Source organism: Giraffa tippelskirchi, chromosome 9 (genome assembly GCF_054371585.1).
Source record: "Giraffa tippelskirchi isolate mGirTip1 chromosome 9, T2T-mGirTip1v1.2.pri, whole genome shotgun sequence".
NCBI classification, from domain to species: domain Eukaryota; kingdom Metazoa; phylum Chordata; class Mammalia; order Artiodactyla; family Giraffidae; genus Giraffa; species Giraffa tippelskirchi.
In genome coordinates, this window is record NC_137283.1 from 120,483,271 (window position 1) to 120,506,585 (window position 23,315).

Genomic DNA, 23,315 nt, shown 5'->3' on the forward strand with positions numbered 1-23,315 from the left:
TTAGGAGAGCAAGGTACACAAACAGAGATGGAGACAAAGAACTAGAGTGTCACAGTTAAGAGCTGGGAATCAATTCAGCAAAACTGACTGAAGGTGTTGAGATGTGATGGGTGTTTTTGTCAAATGAAAAAACAAAATAAAATCCTCTAACTCTAATGGTCTGCAAAAGCAAAGAAATATAAAGGTAGCTCAAGGAAAGTAGAAATAAATAAATAGAATAAAAGTAAAAAGACATGGAAGAAAACAATTGACATGCAATGTGAATTAAATAACTTGACTAGAAACACCTCAGAAAGTAGAGGAGCATCTATAGGAAAAGCAGCAGTGAGAGTTGACTGAGAAGTCATCAGTGAAGTGAAGTCGTTCAGTCGTGTCTGACTCTTTGCGACCCCATGGACTGGAGCCCACCAGGCTCCTCTGTCCATGGGATTTTCCAGGCAAGAATACTGGAGTGGGTTGCCATTTCCTTCTCTAGGAGATCTTCCCAATCCAGGGATTGAACCCAGGTCTCCTGCATTGTAGGCAGACACTTTACCATCTGAGCCACCAGGGAAGTCCAGTCATCAGTGAGGAAGGGAGTAAACAAGGATTAGAAGGTATCTACTGTCATCAAACAAAATACCCCAGCAGTTTTCAGAGCATTTACAAGTTCAGATTTTTCTATAATTTGCCAGTAACCAAACATAAATGTTTATCTGCTCTCTTTATGTTCTACTTCCTAAGAAGAAGTAGTAGAGCTATCTGAAGGATAGGACACATTCCAAACCACTTGCTTAGGATTAAGTGAAACTGTCAGTGAAAGAAATTCTGGTTTAACCAAGACTAAAATTTATTTCCTGTCACATAGAGGCCCACATTGGCATTCCAGCACTGATATGATCTGCACTAATAATATCAATTGGTATTTTTATCTACCTTTTTCTCTATATACTCCATGCTTGGATTTTGAGTGGCTTTTCAGTTCCAATCAACATGTCTATAATTGTAACTAACAGGAAGGAAAGGAGTGAAAGGAATCAGATACAATTCCTCTTTTTTGAGGTATTTCCTAGAAGTGGCATATACATTTGTTTTCACAACCCACTGGCAGAAGCTTGATTGCTTATACACCTCACAGCTTCTATGAGGATTGGACATCAAAGTATTATTCTCAAGGTATTCACATTCCTACCTGACAATAAGGAGATGTTACCAAAGAAAAAATGACTAGCACTTGGAAGACAAATAGCAGCATCTACCACACGTGCATTTCATAAATATTTGCCAATAATGAGCAAAAAAGAACTTAGGGAAAAACAAAACAGGCATCAGCTTTAAGAGTGCTACAGGAGACAATCACACATGGACTGAAATCTGTGAAAATAAGATTATTAAGGATTATCATATTAATTTTTCCATAAATGCAAAATTTAGAATATAAAAAGCATCTTCTTAAAAATTCTGAAGCACTGAAAATTGCCAACTGCCAATGAAAGTTATACTCTGTGTATGATTCATTTGGAACACTTTTATAAAACTAGTTTTAAGAAGGAGACTAGAAATTGGCACATCTCTGTCCCAATCTTAATTGGAACTTCAAATATTTTTATGAGCAAGTGAGATTGAATAAGCCATGATTTTTTTCTCAAGTACAATTTTGTCATGTTAAACATAGACAATATTAGAAAGCTACTATAATCCATCAAAAAGAATGAATAAACCATGGAGCTGCAATATAATTTTGTGCCCTTTTCAGAAACCTCATTTCTGAATGCAGTCTAGATCCTGAACAGTTTTATAATGCTAGTGAGATTGGTTTATTTATGATACTTGTGATATTCTAGCTTAGTATTTTTTCATAAATTGTCTTCCTAATTTTTAAGGGAATAAATTCAGTTTGACTACTCTTACATGCAGTATTCCATCAGACAAAATCTTGAGTTTTTCAAATGCAAATACTCTTAAGGGTAGTCATTCTCAGTAGTGAGACAAAAAGGCACACCTCTATTTGTACCACCTGAAGAGGGTATTTAGACTTCATGCTTTCTCTCCCTGTCCAGATTCCGATAAATCTCCCGCCAAGAGGTCTGTCTCTGTGTGTGTGCGCACGTGCGCATTATCATCTATCCATCGATTGCCCTTCTATCATCTGCATTCATATCTTTTTCTTTCTGTCCCAAACTAGTTATCACTTGAAACATCTGCTTCTAATTTCTCCTCTAATCTCTTGCTCGCATTTTCCTCAAATAAACCTCACTCTTACTCAACCTCACTCTTGCTCAAGTAGAATATCATCACATCAGGCAATCAATGCGCTCCTTAGCCTATCCTTACGCTCAGTCTCTCAGATAATCTAGTCTGGAAGACCAAAGTCACTGTCTCTTGGCCTAATGCTGCATCTGCCCCTTCATCTCTAAGGGTTCTCATACTTGGGTACTAGCTTCTGTGTGTCTTCTGGTTCTCCATCACTTTCTATATATATAACTCACAGAACTGGGTTGCAGTGAGCTTAAAATGTGTAGCAGAATGAGGTGAAAATTAATAGTGGGCAGATGGCAAGAGTCAGTTGGAAAAAGAGAAAGAAAACTGAAGCCAAATTATCAGAGACACAATATAGTGTTAAATTAATTTAAGAAAAAAGCTACATCAGGGAAGGAAGAATTTATTATTTTTCTCTCATTATCTTTTTTTTTCTACCACTCTTTCTCACACACAATTTTTTAATTTAAAGTTCAGGAAAATTGCTAAGAGAAACAAAATAAAACTCATGTATATGCTAACAAAAATTAATGTAGCAATGTTTTTCATATTTGGACCATATTATTTCTTCTTAAAAATATTGCAAAGTTAAAGAACACTGTTTAACTAAACTAGTCACAGTCCAGATTTTGTTATTGTTATATATTCAGGGAAATTTATTCTTTTTATGTATTCACTAAATATAACATATTGTTTCATATATTTTATAGCTTTTAATCTTTTTGTATTAATTCTATCTGAAGTTAAAAGTTAAGAATTGCTACTTGCTACTAAGTTTGTAGAATTTTCTGGGCATAATGATGCCAAGGGACAATTTTCATCTTTTGAAATAGAAAAGTTTACAATGTGAAGTGTAGAGAAGAAGTGTGTACTTAGTCATAGATACTGTACTGGTAGAGCTTCCCTAGTGGCTCAGCTGGTAAAGAATCCACCTGCAATGCTGGACACCTGGGTTAGATCCCTGGGTTGGGAAGATCCCCTGGAGAATGGAACGGCTACCCACTCCAGTATTATGGCCCGGAGAATTGCACCAACTGTATAGTCCATGGGGTCGCTAAGAGTTGGACACAACTGAGTTGTACACTTTCACTGTACTGGTAAGGAACCCTACCTGCCAATGCAGAAGATACAGAAGACAGGGGTTCAATCCCTGGGTCAGGAAGATCCCCTGGAGTAGGAAATGACACCCCACTCCAGTATTCTTGCCTGGAAAATTCCATGGACAGAAGCCTGGCAGGTCACAGTCCATGAGGTTACAAAGAGTTGGACACATCTGAGTGCACGTGCATGCACACAAATTGTTCTCGAAGTCAAGACAGAGTGCTGTGGCACAAAACAGCGATGTGTAACTTCGAAGGACAAGGAGTCTGGGTAAGGCAGATGACTCTGTCAGGGGAACTCAGATGTAAGAGAATCCTCAGCATAGACAAACTTAAAAAAAAGAACTTCAGATACCCTTTCCCAGTAGGTTCTACTTACCTTGTTCTATTTTGTGAACCTGAACTGAGGTTCTGATCCTAATCTCAATCTTTAAACCAGCTTCTAGTTTTCCTAATCTTTCCATTCGCCTGGATACTCTATCTTATCATGGAAATAATTTTGGTAGCTTGATTCTTGTGTTCTGCATCCTAAAATCTCTACTGACAGCTCTCCATCTCTTTGTCACCATCAGTACCTGACAACTTGACCCATCTGCCTGATTATCTCCACAGTGGATTGTTTGACACACTTGATCCTGCCACTCTGATTAACCCTGCCATCGGGATCAGTTCGGCAGAAAGGGTCTCCCCCCCTCCCATTGACATTGTGCTAGTGAGGCAGAAATAATGGATAATGTTTTAAATGTTGCTGACAAGGCAAAGGACATTGATAATGAGAATAGAGAAGTTAACTTTCTGAAGAGCAAGAAAATTACTTGGAAGAAGGCTGATTCAGCCTTTGATTCACTAATTAATTTTTGAAAAAGACAGAAGTGTCACAGAGCCCAGGAGGTCATACAGCTGAACATTCTTCATTTTAGTTCAATAAGAAAGAGGTAAATGGAAACAAAAACTTGATATTAGAGACTTTTTTAGTAAAGTAAGCTCTGCTTATCTCCTGGAGCTAGTATTTAGTGAGCAGTAAGTTCAATATAAAAATAGCCAGTGCTACAGAACAAAAGTTGGTATTTATTACTATGCCCCTTGGCCACAGTACGTCATGTTTACTAAGGTACACAAGTTGGTATAATATCTTTGAATTATATTTTCTCTCAAGAAAAGTTTTTGCATTCACACTGCATAAAGATTCAATCCTTTCAGTTATTTCTTATTATCCTTTTAGAATAACCCTCAAGGTTGATATGAAATATTTACCAATGTTTAAGTCAAAGGCATTTTAATATACACTTCCAAAAAATTTCCATAAAATGAATAATTATTTGATTAAATTTTACATGTAAGTTATTAACATGGTTACATTTTATTAACATGTATAGAATCAAATGTTCATTTATAAATTATTTTAAAATTTAATTATTGAATATTATCTAAAATTTCCTCTTTTCATATTTTATTTTATACAATATGTTAATCACGTTACAAGGTTATTAAAATTATACTTTCAATTTTTTAGTTAAATGATTTTAAGTATTCTTATCTCAGTCTTCAAAAGTTTCAGTAAGAATTTTAAGTTCATACTGTGACCAATAAAGTCTACTGTTCTCTTTTCTTATCTGACGGGACATTGTTATTTGACAATAAAATTTTTGAATTAGTTTTTAGTGGAAGTCATTTTCAACCTGATTTTAGAAGAGTAGCTAAAATGTCATTAAAAACACAGGCTGACATTTTTGTCACAGTTAATGCTTAAAAAGAAAGACAAGTTTATATTCAAATACAGTTTATTAAACTGTTTTAGGGAAAAGAATGCAGAACAAAATGAGTAAATTTTAGTGGTCATTGTATTGGGAAAACTTGCTATTAATAAGTATAAAAATGTAGTTTTATTACTGTCCTTATAAAGACACTATTACTTTGTAAAATTGTGAATCCATATAATTGACTACTATGAAAAAAAAAAAAGGCCCAGTAAAAGTTTCAAGAGAAATATGCAATCTGTCTATATTTGAAATTTTTGTTAAAATTCATTGTTGTTTTTCTTCAGTCGCCAAGTCGTGTCTGACTCTTCTTGACCCCATGGACTGCAGCATGCCAGGCTTCACTGTCCCTCATATTCCACATAAATATGTTAAAATTCATATTCATGTGGAATAAATACAAACAAAAGTAAAGTTCAAGCAACAGAAAGCCAATATTGCTCACTCCTATTACCATACGCAGGAGAAATTGCTGAGGGCAAGTCCTAGACCCAGGATAACTGATGGAGACTGACTGGGGGTTGGCATGTCCTGAGAGACCTCATACTGTAAACTGAATACATAAGTAAAACTGAGGCAGACATTTTTTTCAAGACATTTTAGAAAGAAGAAAAGTTCTTAGACTTTCAGCAAATTTCAGATAAGTGAAAATTAAAAAGGGAGGAGGACTTCATTGTGTGCATATCGTTCAAAGATCATTATAGGAGTCAGAAGATTAGCAAAAATCCAGAAAAAGACAAATTCAGTTTGTACCTGCATAGACAAGGTTCCAGATAACAGCATTTGGAATGTGTTGAATGCTGATTAATCCAGACCATCTACTAATGTCTGTCTTTATATTATCTGATCAGTTGCTCACTGCATTGCTATGAAGAGGTTGCTTTTCTCTACATCTTATAAATTAGGAAACTGAGAGTTTGAGATGGTAAATAACATACCCAAGGAGCTTAATGATAATTCTTAACAGAGAAAGGACAAATCTCTATTCCTTTTTCTATTTTGAAGCTTCTGTTTTTAATCCATGTAATAAAGAACTTCAGCTATGCTAGACTGCTGCCTCAGGTTAGGGTTTCTATGCTTAGTGAAGAAGCATTAATGGACTTCATAATATTGTTGAATGTAAATATGCCTAAGTTAACTGAATTATAAAGTACAAATAATTCTTATTGTGTAATATAAGTTCAATCATTTTCAATTAGTGTTTTCATTCTCTTTATAAACTCTTAAATTAGAACACCCTTCTAGGTGTTGTTATGGATGGAATATCTTGCCTGAATCTAACTCAACATAAAAGTCAAGATTCTGATTCTAGAATAAGCCACTTGGAAATACATGACTCTAACAAAATGTTACTTGAATAAGGACTATTTTTTTAAACCTAAATTAAATTACCTGAACTTTATTTAGTCATGGAGTGACTTTCTATAGACTATTCTTCTGAAGATAATCTACTTTACTAGAGAACCAAAGTTGAGTATGATACTGAAAGAAAAATAATAATAAACAAAGCCTATAGGCAAGTCTAGAAAAGGCATGGAACTTCTATTTACCTAAGAGTTTGGAAGCTTAAGAGAAAATTGTATTATGAAAAGATAACAAAAGTATATAGCTGTTACAAAAAAATCCAGGCTCTCTTCACAATTGGGTAGCCTGGGGAAAAAGGATGAATGGCTACCAGATTCCAAAGGCTATCTCTGATGATTAAAGTACAAGATGATTGGCAAAAATAAAAAGAAGATTCAAGACTGCAGGACGATTTTTTTTCCCCTTGAGTTTACTTTGAAAATGAGGAAAATCTCTATTAGAACTAATCAAATCATATTTAAAGACTTGTGTTTCACTAGAGGAATATTTATATAAGAATTTTATCTTTTATTTAATACTTGCAAGCTTAAGCATTCCCTTTATAGATATGATTTTTATGTGTAAGATACATTTATGCATAAAATTTATATTCATTATTCACTAAACATTTCAGATTTATAAATGCATTGATAATAATTGCATTTGCTTTTATAATGTCCTTATGCAATATGTAAGAGATGAACTAATCAAAGTGTCGCCCTGCCTGCTCACTGCTACACTCACCACCACCAGCATGTCCATGGTGTGATACCCTTGCCACTATTTACAGACTGCTCCTAACTACAATTACCAACATATTCACTCGAGTTAAGTTGGAGGCATCTATACAGTAAACACTGGAATTTAAACTAATTTTTAGCAGAAATAGATGAGACTGCCATTTTCTCAATTTAATGGATCCTCATTTATTTCACTATGGTAATTAGGGTAAACTAACATTAGTAGGTAAATCAGTAAACAGCCACATAAATCCGAAATTTGCAATTATTAAACCTATGATAATGGATAATAACATATGACTTAGCGACTAAACAACAACACATTGACAAATACTTTGTCTCAGGAATTCCTCACAGTTACCCTGAGAAGTATGTTCAGTGATTGTCATTCCCACTTTATAGATGTGGAAATTGAGGCTTAGAGATATAAAATAATCTACCTAATTCACACAGCCAAAAGGTGGGGGAACCAGGATTGAAGGCTTGGCTGAATTTAGCCTCCAGACTTTTGTGCAGGCATCACCTATACCCATACATCATGAGAGCTTAGCACTGGCATTTGATGGAGCAAATGGGAGTATATAAGTTTAACAATTTGCATTTTAATTTTAATAATAATTTTTTTAAAGAGTTGCTTGATTTTCATTGAAATAAAATCATGAGCAGTGTCATGTGGTAGCTGAGATTTCAAATTCTAATTGAAACTAGATTTCAAATTCAGATTCTACCTGGATTCCAATCCTGGCTCAACAAGTTACCTTATCAGTTGTATTGTTTAACCTCTCTGTGCCTCGGTTTCCTCATCTAAAAGTAGTGATTAAACAGTACCTATCTTACAGGGTTGTTATAAGGATTAAATGAATAGTTCACATAAGTAGAGTAGACACTCAAATATTCTCCTAAGAGGATTCAAAGTAAGAAATTTAAGGGTAGAATCACATGAATTTAAGCCTAGTACTTTAACTTTCTAGAATCAATGAATATTCAAATGGAAAGGACATGCAGTGAAATGACAAATAGAATGACAAAAATTAATGTTATATTTAGAAATTTACAAATAAACTTTTTAAAGAAATAGACACATATTTAATTGTAGTTTGTGACAAAGAGTCAATTGTTCAGAGCTGTTTGTAATCTGAATCTGTTCCTATCTGTATCATTATAAATTTTTTTATTTGAAATAGAGTTAGTGAACAGATATGCTTTGCCTGTATGGCCTCTATTATCTATCAAATTAAGGGCCATAAGGCACAAAATTACAAAGTAAAAATGATTATTTGCAGACTAGCTTCTCCCCAGAATATAATCATTCACAACTATTCAGGTTTACTTCCTTTTCATAAAGGATCATTGCACATTTATAAAAATGTTCTGATGATGCTTTATATTTAGAACAAAACTAGAATCAAGCTTTATGTAGCATAAAGCAGTTCTTGGCAATAATCTAGGACAATTTTCTTCCTGATATGGAGCATCAAATCACCCTTGGATTAGATTTAAATCCCTAGAGTCTACTAACGATGAACCTATTTTTCTTTTGATAATTCACAAAACTTCTAAAAGGATCAAGAGTCCAGAATAAAATCTATAACCTCATCACAGGGTACACTAGATGGATAAAGTACATGTTCCGTGTTTAATTTTTTATTAAAATAGGCATATCTAACTTACTGTAATAATCACACATTTTCCCTTGTGGTCCTAAGTTAAACTCAAACTTCTTTTATACCTTACAAACAAATAATTATATTTTTCCTAGAAGTTCCTAGTTATTTACACATTATTAAATATTGTTTAATACTACACTTCTTATTGTACCTTCGTATTTTATAGGTTCTTGAGATCACTGAGCTTTTGTTATCTAAAAGTTTGAATAAGAAGACTCAGCACATAATTAACTCAATGATAAAATAATGTGGTGCTCAAAATACCGTTCAGAAGTTTGAGTCTAAACTCTTCATCAAAATTAGTTCAAGAATTTAAGGAGAAAAAGTCTCAAAGATGCATCACTTACCTCTCATTTATGTTCAAGGGAAGATTACCACTGTTTTTCATTGTGCAGTGCTTTACAGTTTCCAATTGCATCCATGTACATCCTCCTAATTCTTCAAAGGTAGGGAGACTAAGAGCCAGCAGTGACATACCTTGTATACAGGAGATGTGGGCTGCATCCTCTGGGCTGGCAGAATGGTGTCACTGCAGGCTGGTGGGCTGCTAACTGTTCAGGGATGGTCTTGCTCAGGCCCATGGATACAGGATGATGCTAGGCTGAAGCTCCCCCTTCAAAGTAAAAATACAGGTGCCTTAGGTCATTAGAAAACAGAAGTGGGGGTCTGAAAGCAAAATAGCAGTTAAGTTTAAGCCCAAACGCTTGATTCCTACCTAATGCAAGGAAGCACTGAAAGCTTTCATAAGGGGCTGCTCTGGGATCTATGTGCTACATTACCTGTCTTATGGCTCAACATTAACCAGCCTGGGTCCACTTAAAGTGATGTCCAAACTTATTTTCTGCTCTCTGATCCCAACATGCTTCTGAGCATTATTCTTTGTGTGGTCATTATTGGCTATTTTCATGCCCTAAGTACTCTGCTGTTTCCAGCTTATTGTCCTTGCTTACCTGTCTTCTCTCTGGCAAGAATTCTATTTCCTCAGCCCTCTCGTTGTTTTCATGGTGTTAAAATCTGTATCTGGAGAAATCTTACTTTCCTTTACAAGAGGTTAATATTCCTTTGCCCTGAACAACCACAGTTCAGTGGATATTCAGGTATACAATTACTATATTCCAATTTTTTGGTTAAAAAATACATCTTGAAGACATACTTCTCACATCCTTTATTATAGCCCACAATATATAGTAAATGCAGTATTTACGGAAAGAAGCTTTCTAGAAGCATGCAGCTTCAAGTTCAAATCCAGATACTGTCACATTCTAGCTACATGACCTTAAGTATTAAAACTTTGACTAAAATACGTTTTCTCTTAAAATTGTGCAACCTAGATGTCCATCAGCAGACGAATGGATAAGGAAGCTGTGGTACATATACACGATGGAATATTACTCAGCCATTAAAAAAATACATTTGAATTGGTTCTATTGAGATGGATGAAACTGGAGCCCATTATACAGAGTGAAGTAAGCCAGAAAGAAAACACCAATACAGTATACTAATGCATATATATGGAATTTGAAAGATGGTAATGATAACCCTATATGCGAGACAGAATAAGAGACACAGATGCATAGAACAGTCTTATGGACTCTGAGGTAGAAAGTGAGGGTGGGACGTTCTGGGAGAATAGCATTGAAACATGTATATTATCATATGTGAAACAGAACACCATTCCATGTTCGATGCATGAGACAAATGCTCAGGACTGGGGCAATGGGATGACCCAGAGGGATGGGATGGGGAGGGAGGTGGGAGGGGGGTCCAGGAAGGGGAACACATGTAAACCCATGGCTGATTCATGTCAATGTATGGCAAAAACTACTACAATATTGTAAAGTAATTAGCCCCCAACTAAAATAAATAAATTTATTTTTTAAAAAATTGTGAATCAAAATACCTATCTTGCAAAGCTGTTGAAAACTGTGTAACAATGTTTGAAAAAATATATAAAATTATTGAAAACAGAGTCTTTTCATTTATTCTCTATGTCTATTCTTTCCTTATTTTTCTGAAAATCAACTAATTATGTGCACAATTAGCCTTGGATTATCAAGGGTAATGTAACAACTGCTCTCTCGATCTATAAGAAATTTCTTGAAATAGCATTAACATCCTATAAACAGTAAGCCATTTTAGTCATCCTAATTAAAGTGAAAACATTGTCCGTATCTTCCAAGAAGAAAACTAAAGTTGATTTTCCATCTGGGGCTATTTGATTTTTAAATTGATAGATATCAGGTTGATTTTGATTTATCCATGATTTTTGTACCTACAATGCATATGTGAGTCTCAGAAATGTACTGAGAGTGGCTGAAAAGCTTGAGTAAAATTTACGTGAAAACTTTGCTCCAGTTTACCTAGTAAAGAACCTGACTGAAAACAAATCTTCAGGCACTCATTCTAAGGTGTACCTGTGCTGAATAGTCTCTGTCCTTGGTTTTGCTTAGCAATATAATCAGAAGGTTATGGAATGTCTGGAATTTGCTTTCTAAGTCTACACAGCCTAAGTAATGGTCACACTTACAGTTGTATGGCATTTAAATATACTGTTTCTCAAGGAGTTTGGTTTCACTTTAGGGAATGTTCAATTATCACAATTGAACTTCATTACTATCACAATATACTGAAGCATCTTAGGGAGTTATTTTCAAGTGCCCCTACACAACATACTGCTGAAAAAATAGTCAAAGAAGCTTGCATTTAATGTCTCTCCACCTCAATCCTTACCCTTATTAGGTCACAAGAGTAATGCCTAAATGCAATAGAGACTGGAAGACAGAAGATTTCAAGACTAATGGAGAGACTTGATGATAAATATTTTAAGTTTAAATTTGGTGAAAGCCTTTTTAACTAAAGCTTCCATAAATATTGCTTCCTTATACCCAAGTTAATAGTCCAGATTCATTTATTCATTCAAGATAAAATGAAAGTAGTAACTTAATAACACTCATAAGTATCTATTTTAATATTAATTTTAAAGTAAGAATTTGCACAATCATACCACCTCCTCACCAATTTATGTTTGGGGCCATGAAATATGAATTACAATATCATAGTAATCAAGAGAAAAATGGAAAATGTAAAAATGGAAAAGCAAGGGAGAGAGCCAACCTTATGCTACTGCTCTTCATTTGCTTCTCCACCTAAGGTTAGAAAAGTTATCCTATAATGAAGTGCTTTTCCCTTACTAGGGATGAGGATCCTCATTTAGCCAACATACATCAGTGTTTAATACATCACAGGCATTATGTATACAAACATGAACATGTGTCCCCCCTCTTACATTCTAGTGGGGAAGACAGATGTGTCACATTATTACAATTCAGCTGGTTTAAACAGTCCAAGAGAAGTAGGAATCTAGTATGTCAGGGCACCATCATTCTTAAAATTAAAGCAAACTCAGCCTAGCATAAAACCTTGCAACTTGCAAACATGCAACTGTAATGGATAAATTTATGTAGTAACAGTTACATAGAAAATCAACATGAAATTGCTGGGTCACATGATAATTCTATTTTTAGTTTTTTGAGAAAGCTCTCCTATTTTCCATAGTGACTGTACAAATTTATGTTCCCATCAACATTGTATGAGGATTCCCTTTACTCCACCTCCTAGCCAGTATTTGTTATTTGTGTTCTTTTTGGTGATAGCTATTCTGACATGTGTGGTGTGTTGTCTTATTGTGGTTCTGATTTGCATTTCCCTGATAATTAGCAATGTTGAGCATCTTTTCACTTACCTGTTGACCATCCACATTTCCTCTTTGGAAAAATGTCTATTCAGTTCTTCTACCTATTTAAAATTAGGCTGTTTGCTTTTTTGGTGTTGAATTATATTCATTATTTATATGTGTTGGATATTAACCCCTTATGGGTCATATCATTTGCAACATTTTCTCCTGTTCAGTAGGTTATCTCTTCATTTTGTTGATGGTTTCCTTTGCTGTGCAAAAACTTTTAAGTTTAATTAAGGTCTCCCCCTTTTTTGGGGGGGGGCTTTTACTTCTTTTGCTTTAGGGACAGATTCAAAAATATAGTACAATGATTTCTATCAAAGAGTCTTCTGCCTATGTTTTCCTCTAGAAGTGTTATGGTTCCCAATCTTACATTTAGGTCTTTAACTCATTTACAGTGTATTTTTGTACACAGTATTAGAAAAACAATGTTCTAGCACATGATCCAGCAATCCCACTTGTGAGTATATATCTGAAAAACAAAACACTAATTTGAAAAGATACATGCACCTCACTATTCATAGCATTTTGTACAATGATCAAACTATGGAAGCAGTCCTAATTACCTAGATGAACAGACAAAGAAGATGTGAGATATAGACACAGATATACACACATATACATATGCACACAAGGAATATTACACAGCCATAAAAGGAATGGAATTTTGCCATTTGTGGCAACATGGAAGGACCTTGTGAGTATGATACTAAGTGAAATAAGTCCAACAGAGAAAGACAAGTAGCATATGATATCACTTGTATGTGGAATCTAAAAAATACAACAAACTAGTGAATATAAAAAAAGCAGCAGACTCACAGATATAAAGAACAAAGGTACGGCTACCTGTGGGGAGGGGGAAGAAGGGAGGGACAACACAGGGGTAGGAGGTACCAACTACTGTGTATAAAATAAGGTACAAGGACATATTGTGCAACATGGGGAATATAGTCAATATTTTATAGTAACTATAAATGGAATATAACCTTTAAAATTGTGAATCACTACGTTGTACACATCAACTATACTTCAATTTAAAAAATTTAAAAAGGAACAATGTGATGCCAATTTTTCTTTCTTAATAATTAAACTTAGCTTCAGTTTTTTGCTTCTAAGCAGATCCAACTAGTTTATTTTTAGTTGTATATTTTTTACTTAGTTCAAATATAAAAGGAGATATTGAAATGTCTACTATAAAATCTATACATTTGATATTCAAAAATTAGAGTTTAATTATTAGTTAATAAACTGACACTTCTCTGCAAACCATTGTGTCAAATACTAAGTTTTAAAGGTCTGTAGAACAAAATACCCCTGGCTTAAAAGAACTCAATTAACATAAGTTTCAATGTAATTTGTTATATTCACTCACTATAGGAAATCGAATGAATGTGAAAGCACAGCAGCTTATGGAATTTAGAAAACAGTTATTTGTTTGGGGGATATTTAAACTTAGTGTATTTATGTATTTACTGACCTATTATAGACATCTGGTAAAGAATCTGCCTGCAATGCAGGAGACCCCGGTTCAATTCCTGGGTCAGGAAGATTCACTGGAGAAGGGATAAGCTATCCACTCGAGTATTCTTGGGCTTCCCTGGTGGCTCAGCTGGTAAAGAATCCACCTGCAATGCAGGAGACCTGGGTTTGATCCCTTGGAGGAGGGAAAGGCTACCCACTCCAGTATTCTGGCCTGGAGAATTTCATAGACTGTATAGTCCATGGGATTGCAAAGAGTCGAACATGACTGAATGACTCTCACTTTCACTTTTCATAGACATATCTGGGAATGTAACCAGATTTCTTAATTTGCTGGTTATGATGGTCCCCTGACTATCTCCCTCGGAATTACCTATGATCTTACTGGAAACAAGGTATTCCCACATCACTTTAGAAGATAATATTGTCTTCCTTGAATTTTTTATTAAATAAAAATACTTTAAAAATAAAGTCTCTATATGGAATTTTATTAGTATGTGATACTTCTTTTGAGTTTACAGTTTATATTTCTGTTATACTAAACTTCTATTGGGCTAAAGAGTCATTTGGTAGAATAGTTTCCTTCCTGTCAAAACCAGTGTTTATGACTATATTACATATCTGTATGTCTTTTAAAGTGTGCCTAGGTGTTCCCTTGAATGTCTAATGTTAAACTAGTGATGTTTCTTTTGTGTGCATAAGTCATTTTATAAATTTTGTTAATGAATCTTCTATAGAGAATAATCTTCTGTACTACTTATAGTTTTAGATTTTGCCACCTGTTCATATGAAATGATGCCATTATACATAAACAAAATAATGTTTAAGATGATTATATTCTGCACTCTTGAATGTATGTAAAAATGTTGAGTGGCAGGGGAGGGAAGAGTTCATGAAGTTAGATCTAATGTCACCCTTTTAAATTGCTCATTATAGAAAAATAACTGATGCATGAGTATATATGATTTCTAGACCCCCAAAATTTATAAAAAGAAAGAAAAAAAGGAGCAAAAGAGACATTTAATCTAGCAAAAGTCAGACAAGTCAAAAGCATTGAAAGGGAAAAATAATTGAATCTGATAGTAGCAACAACACACAATAGTGTTGGTAGTTATAATAAAGATAATTATGTAAATTTCCCTACTAACAGAAAAAATTCTAAGAGTAAAAAAGCAATTTAATCTGAATGTTATACATAAAGAAGTTGAACACAGACCCAAATTATTTAAAATCAATATTTGAGCAAAAGTATATTGTATAAGTTACATGCTAGTAAAGTAATGCTCAAAATTCTCCAAGCCAGGCTTCAGCAATACGTGAACCGTGAACTTCCAGATGTTCAAGCTGGTTTTAGAAAAGGCAGAGGAACCAGAGATCAAATTGCCAATATCCGCTGGATCATCGAAAAAGCAAGAGAGTTCCAGAAAAACATCTATTTCTGCTTTATTGACTATGCCAAAGCCTTTGACTGTGTGGATCACAATAAACTGTGGAAAATTCTGAAAGAGATGGGAATACCAGACCATCTGACCTGTCTCTTGAGAAACCTGTGTGCAGGTCAGGAAGCAACAGTTAGAACTGGACATGGAACAACAGACTGGTTCCAAATAGGAAAAGGAGTACGTCAAGGCTGTATATTGTCACTCTGCTTATTTAACTTATATGCAGAGTACATCATGAGAAATGCTGGGCTGGAAGAAACACAAGCTGGAGTCAAGATTGCCGGGAGAAATATCAATAACCTCAGATATGCGGATGACACCACCCTTATGGCAGAGAGTGAAGAAGAACTCTCTGAGCCAAATGAGCCAAAATAAGTTTCTAAATTTCAAGATGAGAACATGAATTGGACAAAGAGACTTTTATGCAATGACAGAACTGACAAGTCATCAAAATATGTAATACTTCTGACCCTTTATCAAGCACCTTGTCATCAAGCACCATAACACTGAATTATATACAAAAGAGTCAAATACATGAACTAGACAAAACCACATTGACATGGAGATCAACCACACTTTGTTTAGAATTTGACAATTGTATTAGCAATACTGTACATTAGAATATAGAGAAAATATATAAATACTAGATAGTAAGATTTATTTTATGTACATGGTTAATGTGACAGAGAAAATGATAGAGAGATGGAGAGACAAAAATAAATATATTTACAAGATTTGTATATATATATATATATATATATATAGCATATATATATATATGTATACAGAGAGAGAGGGAGTACACACTGTTCTGAATTTGAGATACTGTCAATTAACTTCAAAGGTTACATTTAAAAGAATTATAGATAATTTCAAAATTTACAGTAGTGAGAATTAATAGGAAAGTAGGCTTTCAGAATCTGCAGAATTTACTGTAGATTTGGCTTTAGGATTCAGGGCCACCTTTATCCAAATCTCTACAAAGCAGGAAAGGATGAGTTATTATCTAGACTGCATATGTTCCTGAAACAAAACAGATACAGATTTCCTAAATTAAGTTTCCAGAATATTAACGATGTTAGAAGTCTGAGTTCAGTCAGTGAAACAAAATTCATGCTACCATAGCTTGGTAAAGAGGTATTAGTATGGGGAGCTATTTACATATTGAAACTTTAAAAATTCAAATAAAATATGGTGAGGCAACTTACATGGAAGATCTGATGTTATCAGGGCTTGGAACCATGGAAGGGGCTGAGGCAGGAGGTAGTGGGACCACAGAAGGGAGATTGCTCCGCAGAAACTGACAGCGGCCCCTTTACACTGCCAGTCAGGGAAAGGGGGGAAAACAGCCTGGTCACCCACTTCTCACTCTCTAGTCTCCCACCAGCATTTAATTGGCCAACTCTAATCTGCAACTATTTAGTGAGTGAGCCCACGACACTTAGTTTGCTGAGTTAGTCCCCTACGATTTGGAGTAGGGTGGGAAGTACAGGGACTGGATTTTGTACACAGACAAGTGACAAGCATACATTACCTCTTTATTGGAGAAGTTTAGAGGTTTACTTTCATTCTCTATTGCCTTCACCAAAAAAAGGATAACACAAGTGTTTTTATTATTAAACAAAATGACCGAAAACTTATCACTAACCATTCTTATGGGAAAAGAAACCAAATTATTTTAGTTTGGAAGAAAACATTATATGTAAGAAATCAGAATGGTGTGCTATGCTGAACAAGCAAGATTTATGACATAATCTTAACACATTTATCCCCTGCCCTTTTAGACATTATTCCATGGGGATAATCCTATCTTGAATGAGACTGAAGATATATTTCACGCTTTGCTTCTCAGTGGTTAAATGAAAGTTCTACAACTACACTTAAATAAACAACTTCATGCCTCAATTCAGGAATTTAAATATCCAATTTCACAAAGTAATCAAAACTTGAAATTCGACCCAGGATGAACTCTTCTATCCTCTCCCAACTCTGACCTGGTTCAGGCTAAGAAGTTGCTGGGGCCTCCCTCTCCTTCTTATTCTCTTCCCCCAATTCACTTCCACCCCCACCAGCTAGTGACTTTTCACTCCTCCAAAACATAGAAGGAAAGTAGTTGGAAGAAAACAGAGGATGAACCTGGCCAGTTTTGATTTAGCTGGGTTGCTACCTGTTTCTAAGCCTTACAGATCCTGAAATGTTTCTTCTCTTTTGTCAGCTATTCAGTTTCTCCTACAAATCCATAACTCCTCTATTACTCCTGACCTGGACAAGTACTTTTTTACTCCCAAGTAACATACATGTGACTCTTTCTCCAACTTCTGAGCACAAAGATGACTTCAGATTCTTCTTGCAAGGGACTTCTCACTCTCAAGGACATATGATGAACAGAAGCAGGTACTGGTTTTCAGGCACACACCTTATGTTCACAAGAGACCTTGAGTTCATGGAAACCCAAATCAGGAAAATTATAAAAAAAATTGCTAACTGTATTATCAAGGAACTAAAGAACTAAGCTTGAGAATCAGGTAGTTGATCAGTTCTCTTAAGAGGAGAACTCAAGTATGTCACCCAGGTTGCATCTTTAAAAATAAAAAAAGGGTTATAACTACTTCTCTATCCCTTGAGTCACCTGACTCAAATTTATAATCCTTAGAAAGAGGTTATTTGTTTAATTTAGGTCTTATGCCTGTCCTTTGTCTTTATCCAATTTCAGAGAATTATGTAAAAGAATACTTCAGGAACCCTTCCATTTATATAAGCATTTAAGTTTACTCTCCCACAAAAACTGTACATAATAGGGACCTTTATATATGGTGGTGAAAGAGAAAACCTTACTGTGTAAGCACTTATCAAGCTTCTGCTTAAATCCTGTTCCCTAATGTTGAATTAGGAAAAGCAGATCAGTGGGCCAAACCCAGATTTAAGGCATTGAGAAAGAGACCCCAACTCTTGCTTAGAGAAGCCGTGAAATACAAAGGAAAGGAGAAATGAATAATGTGTGATATTCTTTTGACATGCCAGTGATAGTTCACAAAAAAAAAAAAAATTGCTCCATGGCCCATATTCAGTCTACCACTAGAAGTTTCCAAACACTTATTTAATATTAAGCACTATGTTGGAGATTTAATTATATATATGGGAAAATGCTTACTCATAAGAACTATTTACTTTGAGGAGATAGAGGCCAAATTGAGTGATTGATATACTATATGTTATATGCTATGGTAAGAACATGCACAGTGCTGCAATAACATTGAGAATAACATTGAAGGAGTGAACCCAACTTTAGTAGAAGAGTAAACAGAAGTTATAGTCTCTGGAAAAGATGATATAAAGGTTTGAGTTAGAATAATATCAGGACCTATTATTATTCTCCTGACATTTTTAGCCAATTTATTAAAAAAAAAAGAGAGAGAAGAAGAAGAAGAAAAAATGGCATCAAAACTAACAATGAAAATGGAGAGCCATTATGATTTTCAGATGGTGAAATTGTATTTGCAGAAAACCCAAGGAGACCTACCAATAAAATTAAAATTAGCATTTGAACTGAATACATTCATGAACACAAATTTATTATACAGAATTCAGTTGAGTTTTTATACTAGCAAGAATAATTTGGAGATTAACATTTTGAAGAAATACCATTTAAAATCATATCAAAGGACATCAAACATCTAGGTATAAATCTGATGAAAGATGTGTAAGAATTCAACACTAAAACCTGCATACGTTGATAACAACCTAATGATGCATTAAGAGATGAGAGAGAGAGACTGAATTAACAACTTGTCCAGGCATGAAAAAAAAAGATCATAGTTGGTTATTCAAAAAAAAGGTATGTCTGTTATCTAAGAGCTTTCTCTTGCCCAAAACACCTTCTCACCTTTCTTTCCACTGTAGCCTCTCCATCATAGCCCTAGTTCAGACACTCATCAATTCTATGAACTACTGTAGTTGCCTTTTTGTTGGCTTTTAAGTTCAGATTTCATACATGTCAATACAATCCTATTGAATATGTAACTATTCTCAGTCAAAATGTGTTGATGGGTTTCTATTACTACTTTACCAAAATCTGAACTCCTTAGCACAGGATGGGTTAACCTCAGCTCCAACCATGCATTTTCCTCCAATAGTCGTTTTGCTAGTTGTTTCTCTTCCTTTCTCTCTTCCTTCTTCTCCTTACAATCTCTTGATAACAGAAAATTCTTGCTAATCTTTGAAATCACATTTGAATTTTCCTTTCTGAATTTTCTTCCATCCTGCCTCTTAACCTATTATAGTAAACTCTTGTATTACTTTATTCTGTTCTTCAAATATGCTTTGCATTTTTTTTACAGACTGATAGTATTTCTTCACTGGATTGTGTCTATTTCTTCACTGCATTGTGAGCCACTTAAATGAAAATCCTAAACCTCCACAGTGCCTGGTATTAGGGAGAGGATTAAAAATATGAAAAATATTTTATACAGAGTACTTTAATTATTTAAGGCAGGGAAATAAAAACACAAAATCTGATAATTTGTAAAGTTTATTCTAACTAAATCATAGATGAAAGTTTCTATTCCACAATCAGAAACTAGTATTTACTTTTAGCTGACTAAATGTTTTTTTAAAATTCATATTATTTATCTTTTAAAGATAGAATTATGATTTGTATATTACAAACTATTCTCTCTGGCCCACATGGGATTTGACTTTAATGTTCTTTCAGATATTAGAGCTATTACACAGAGATACCTTCTATTAAGATTTTGAACTACCATGTGGCTTCTGTCACAAAAAGGCTATAGAAATAAATCAAATATGAAATTATGATTTTATTTAAAAGAGACATTATGTATAAACTATTTCAAACTATGTCTAGACTAGAGCATATTCTAAAAAAAAATCTTATTCCATTTTTTATACACAAATGATAACAAAATGAAAAAGTCCATTAAGTTAATATACATTAGATAAAACAAATGTAAATATTTCCAAACAATGCAAAACTTTCAAAATAAATTGATCTTATTTATTAGTTAAGTTATAATATAAAAGAAAATAAGGCGAAACTTTACATTTGTAGTTAAAATGTTTATGCCTCAGGCTTCTGTAGCAATATACCTGCAGTTAATGGAAAACTTTTTTAACTCAGGCATGTTAAGCACAATTTGTTTTTGCAGCTGAATTTAATTATAGAATTTTATTTTGAAAATGAGATAAATTATAGAACTTAATTCTTTTTTCATATGCACTACTTTTTTGAAGTACAAAGTGGAGGAAACTTTCTACTTGTAAACTATATCTGCCCATGTCTATAAAAATCTGTATACGGATTTTGGTGCTATGTTTTTAATCACTAATGCATTTACATTTTTATTACTTAAAATCCAACTTTGGAATACTTAATATTACAAATCTATATTTTTTTCTAATTTTATATTTATGTTTACATCTTAGAATCTCGAAGGCATAGTGTATACATCAATTTTAAGATAAGTAGATATTGGATTTGGGATGATATTTGATTAGGATAAGAAATAAAGCATTCTGGCCAACACACACTTCCTATTAAAAAGATAGTAAGTAAGGGGGGGACAGGATAGTTAAGGAGTTTGGAATTGACATGTACGCCCTGCTGTGCTTGAAATGGATAACCAACAAGGTCCTACTGTATAGAACAGGGAACTCTGCTTAATGTCATGTGGCAGCCTGGATGGGAGGGAAGCCTGGGGGAGAATGGATGGATATATACGTATGGCTGAGTCCCTTTGCTGTCCACTTGAAACTATCACAACATTGCTAATTGGCTATTCTCCAATATAATATAAAATGTTTTCTAAAATTTAAAAAATACAAAAGGAATAATCACAAATGAAAATAACTTCTACTTGTTAGCTCTATCTGATTACTGTGGTAAAACCAATACTGAAATCAACTGAATTAGATGGGAGTTTGGCCTGAAACAGAGACTGAAGCAAAAAAATTAACCTATATCTGAATCTTAAAATGAAAACTTTCTTCTTCATCTAAAGAAACCAGAAGTGACATGACAGAGATAGCCATTAGATTTTAGAATGCATCATACTTTGAAAATATTTAACAACAATGTTTTGAAAATAAAGACGCTTCTGCTCTAAATAATGACCTAGGTGAGAAGATTCCTGGTTGCTATTTGCCTGAAAACAACTTCAGTGAAAGCAGGATTTAGAGTCCTAATAAAAACCTAAACTGGAAATAAATATTATAAAACATTTTATCACTTTTATTTAGCTTTCATTTACTAGGGACATTTTAATGTACTGTCAAAGAAATTTTATCAGAAGAATGTAATTTACACATCTGGTCAAATCTAAGTGGTTTTCCATAATTATCAGTTTCAATTTTCCTCATTATCTTGTCATATTTCTACATCAGGGTGTTTTAGGCCTTTTGCTCTTACTAGTAGTCCATTTGGGCATAAAGTAACTTAAGCGAAAGTAGAAAAAAAAAAACCTTTAAAACTATTTAATGATGATGACTATGACAGTGATTAGTGAAACTAAGTTGATACCCTAACTGACAAATTGATTGTGCCAGGAATTGACCATCACAAACCTAAAGCTATCACTCAATATAAACTAATGAATTCTTGAAACATTTCATTTTAAATACAAAAGTTATTATTAAATAATTAATTACTATGTATGAGCTAAGAAAAAGAAATAGAACCACATTATTTTTTATGTGGTAATGATGTGAACTCCCTTGAATAAAGCTCTCAAAACCCCACAATGCAAATACTGAAATATACAAAATGTACCTTCAACAAAAAACTAGGATAGCTTTTCCAGCAGGAACATCCATCTAACAAACAAGATTCTCACCTAAGTCGTTATGCTTCACTGGTTCACTAAGAAAGCAACAGAGGCAAGCTAGGAACCAATCTACACTGCACTCATTTAAGAATGATTTGTACCCTATTTCTCATGTCATCGCTAATAAGAAAACATTATTCTGAGAAAGCACTATAATATAATGCAATCATCTGTACATGTGCAACATGTTCAGTTCAGTTCAGTCACTCAGTAGTGTCCGACTCTTTGCGACCACATGAATTGCAGCACGCCAGGCCTCTCTGTCCATCACCAACTCCCGGAGTCTACACAAACCCATGTCCATCGAGTCGGTGATGCCATCCAACCATCTCATCCTCTGTCATCCCCTTCTCCTCCCGCCCCCAATCCTACCCAGCATTAGGGTATTTTCCAATGAGTCAACCCTTCGCATGAGGTGCCCAAAGTATGGGAGTTTCAGCTTCAACATCAGACCTTCCAATGAACACCCAGGATTGATCTCTTTTAGGATGGATTGATTGGATCTCCTTGCAGTCCAAGGGACTCTCAAGAGTCTTCTCCAACACCATAGTTCAAAAGCATCAATTCTTCAGCGCTCAGCTTTCTTCACTGACCAACTCTCACATCCATACATGACCACTGGAAAAACCATAGCCTTGACTAGACGGACTTTTGTTGGCAAAGTAATGTCTCTGCTTTTAAATATGCTATCTAGGTTGGTCATAACCTTCCTTCCAAGGAGTAAGCGTCTTTTAATTTCATGGCTGCAATCACTATCAGCAGTGATTTTGGAGCCCAAAAAATAAAGTCTGACACTGTTTCCACTGTTTCCCCATCTATTTCCCATGAAGTGATGGGACCAGATGCCATGATCTTAGTTTTCTGAACGTTGAGCTTTAAGCCAACTTTTTCACTCTCCTCTTTCACCTTCATCAAGAGGCTCTTTAGTTCTTCTTCACTTTCTGCCATAAGGGTGGTGTCATCCGCATAACTG

General features: G+C 34.4%; 1 protein-coding gene across 4 annotated transcripts in view; it reads right to left on the minus strand.

The window, feature by feature from the left end:
* Window positions 1-23,315, minus strand: part of MANEA (mannosidase endo-alpha) — a 330,701-nt gene that overhangs the window by 302,962 nt on the left and 4,424 nt on the right. For all 4 annotated transcript variants that reach the window (XM_081530764.1, XM_081530769.1, XM_081530767.1 and 1 more), the window contains exon 2: window positions 9,324-9,459. Coding sequence is in view for 2 of the 4 variants with exons in the window: in XM_081530769.1 (XP_081386895.1) it covers window positions 9,324-9,427 (104 nt within the window). In the remaining 2 variants the exon portion in view is untranslated. The remainder of the gene's footprint in view (window positions 1-9,323; window positions 9,460-23,315) is intronic.